The 2,803-nt window shown below is 38.1% G+C and overlaps 1 protein-coding gene across 1 annotated transcript; it reads right to left on the bottom strand.

Moving 5' to 3' along the window:
• Nucleotides 1-232: 232 nt before the first annotated feature.
• On the bottom strand, nucleotides 233-1,431 carry LOC145012543 (serine/threonine-protein kinase AtPK2/AtPK19-like). Its single transcript, XM_078971339.1, has 4 exons — nucleotides 829-1,431; nucleotides 676-758; nucleotides 465-585; nucleotides 233-391 (listed from the first exon to the last, which is right to left on the bottom strand). The coding sequence occupies exons 1-4, from the start codon at nucleotides 1,408-1,410 to the stop codon at nucleotides 233-235; spliced, it is 945 nt and encodes a 314-aa protein (XP_078827465.1). The 5' UTR covers nucleotides 1,411-1,431.
• Between the last annotated feature and the right edge of the window lie 1,372 nt (nucleotides 1,432-2,803).

Consider the following 2,803-nt stretch of genomic DNA (forward strand, 5'->3'; position numbering starts at 1 on the left):
TCGTTCGTACAACATTTTATTATTCTCAAGATTCTCAGGTAGGAACCTTGGTAGATTCTACAAAAAGAGCAAGTATATATATATAAACACAAGCTCAAACTCAGTTTAATGATTTTATATTATAATTGATAAAGAATCTGATTCAATTTGTTTTATGCAGACCTGACGAAAATCGCCCCCTGCCAAATTCTCAGCCATCTTTGAATCCTTTTATTAGTTTATCAATTCATGATCAAAACAACAAGATTCCAACACTCCACCAATCATCAGCCTTGTCATGGCCTTTACCAAGAATAATTTCAGGTGACATGTATTCTATTGTTCCACATAAAGAATTTGATCTTGCATTTTCATCAAACTCTTTTGCTAGCCCAAAATCCGTAAGCAATGACTAAATAAATAAACTCACATGTTTAATAAAAGAACTGTGTGTGTTTGTGAGAGAGAAAACAAAAAAAAAGTACATGTCCTTCCACATCAAGTAGTATATTTTCAGGCTTAAGATCCCTATGCATTATCCTATTTGCATGAAGGTGAGAAACAGCTGAAACAATCTCTGTGGCATAAATACGTGCCAAATCCTCTCTGAAACAATCATAATCATAAATTCTTAATCAGTTTATTTTATTTTTAAAGTAACAAAAACAAATAAATAAATAAATAAATAAAACTCACCGAAACAGTCCATGATGATATAGTTGGAAAAAAAGATGTCCACCATTCACAAAGTCCAAAACGAGGTAAAGTCGATATTTTGTCTGAAGATTAAAAGAGTGAGCATAGACGGATACAAAAAGGGTAGTTTTGGAATTTAGAAAAAAAAAGTACCTGGAAAGAGTAACGAAGCTGGACAATAAAGGGATGATCAATCTTTGTCAAGATATCTCTCTCTGCTTTCATATACTCAGCATGATTTTTCTCCACAATCTTATCTTTTCTCACAACTTTCATTGCATATATTTCCAAACTATCTCTCTTTCTCACTTGATACACTTTACCAAAATCCCCTTGCCCCACAACTTTCATGATTTCAAAATCTTCAAGCCCTATGGTTTTCACCTTACAACCATTTTCAGAATCTTCTTCTTCAATCTCTTTATCTATCACATCACTGAAATCCTCCAATGATTCATCCGTTTCGCATATGGTTAACTTCCTTAGATTCAGCAAGTGGCTTACACATGGCGTGGGACCCACTAAAGAATGTGAACGGCTGTAAATGACCACAAGGCCATCGCTTGGAATTTCAGAATTGCAAGCTGGCAGTGGGAGAGGACCAAATGTATCAGAAAAGTCCAATTCAAGAGTATCTGATGTTTCATTGGGAGGGTTTTTTGGGAATTGGAAATAGTTCTTGGAGGATTTGAATGGCTTGTTTTCAATTAAAGCAGTTAATTGAGAAGAAACCATTGTGGAAATTGGAAAACAGAAAGGAGTGTTTTGTTCGCGTTTGTATTAGTATTACAGACTATGGATGGAAAGATACTAAGATTCGAGCTGATGAAAGGCTTCTACCAATGGCTTTAATTAGAAGGAAGTTCAAGTAAACAATTGGATTTTCAAAGAAAATTGAGAGAATGTTGATTTATGTGTGTGTTGGAATCACCCAAAAAGATTCATGGAAAGCATTAAATCTAAGAAAGAATACGACCTGTGAGGTTCAAGAAAACCCCATCCGTTTACCTTCAATCACCAAAGACCACCACTTCTTCATTCTTCTTCCTTCGATCTGTCCAAACCCCAAAGGTCCTCCGATTTCTACCGATGACGGAGTCTAAGAAGCCAAGGAAGGCTCACCGGGAACCAATAATTTCCTCCTCCTCCTCATGAATAGATCGATCATCCTGCTCTACCATTCGTTACTTGCCCTACTCCATCGGACTAGTTGAGTCCCCTCCCTACATGTAATCTGCTGGCGACAAGGAAGAACAGCCAAGGAGACCGCCGGAGCACCTCCCCCCCCCCCCCAAGCTGTGGCAGACAAGAGAAGCGTCGCTGCTTCTCCCTTCTCCTTTTTTTTAAATCGATCCCGCACCAGAGGTGCTTCCCCTTTCTCGATTGATTTCCATCATCGAGCCACCATGGCTGCTTGCGTTCCCATCTTCCTTTCTCGATAGATGAACCACGACCACCGGACCAAAACTCCCGCTACCTTCGTCATTCTAATTCCCCTTTTTCGATTTATCTGTGGGGAATAAGAAACAAACGAGAATCAATATTTGGATTCTAATATTGAGACTTGAGAGTATAATACTTAATTAGGGCTTTTTCTGAAAATTTCAACATCGAGTGGGGAATAAGAAAACTATTGGCGAGTATTCTCAATAACAGCAGAGAGATGAAGAAGGTGAAATTACAGCAACGATGATGTAGATGAATGGAAATCGGAAGCCCTTTTTCTTGATTGAGATGATGAAGTCGAGAGATGGAGATGAAATCGTAACCTTCGATCTTTGATTGAGAAGTTGCACAACAGTGTGAGGAGAATGAAAGATGCGTGAAAATCCTTAGGGCAGGAAGGGTAGCGGGGTTTTCTAATTTTTTGGCTTTTCTTTTCCTGCTTGTAACTAAGGAACGCGCGTTCATTAAAATTATAAAGCGACACATATAGAGGGCGCGCATTTAAGGTACAGCGCCCTCCGTGTTTTTAATTTTTTTTCTTTTGACACTAATTTAAAGGCACGCAATAATGCGTGGCCTAAATCCTTAAATTTTCTGAAGAGATGACACTTTTTTAATGTCACTCTCGTTTGCGTAACATATATTAATGAGTGTCGTAATTTGCGCGTCGTAAAAGGCTATT

Source organism: Lactuca saligna, chromosome 8 (assembly GCF_052625555.1).
Source record: "Lactuca saligna cultivar CGN05327 chromosome 8, ASM5262555v1, whole genome shotgun sequence".
Lineage (NCBI taxonomy): Eukaryota > Viridiplantae > Streptophyta > Magnoliopsida > Asterales > Asteraceae > Lactuca > Lactuca saligna.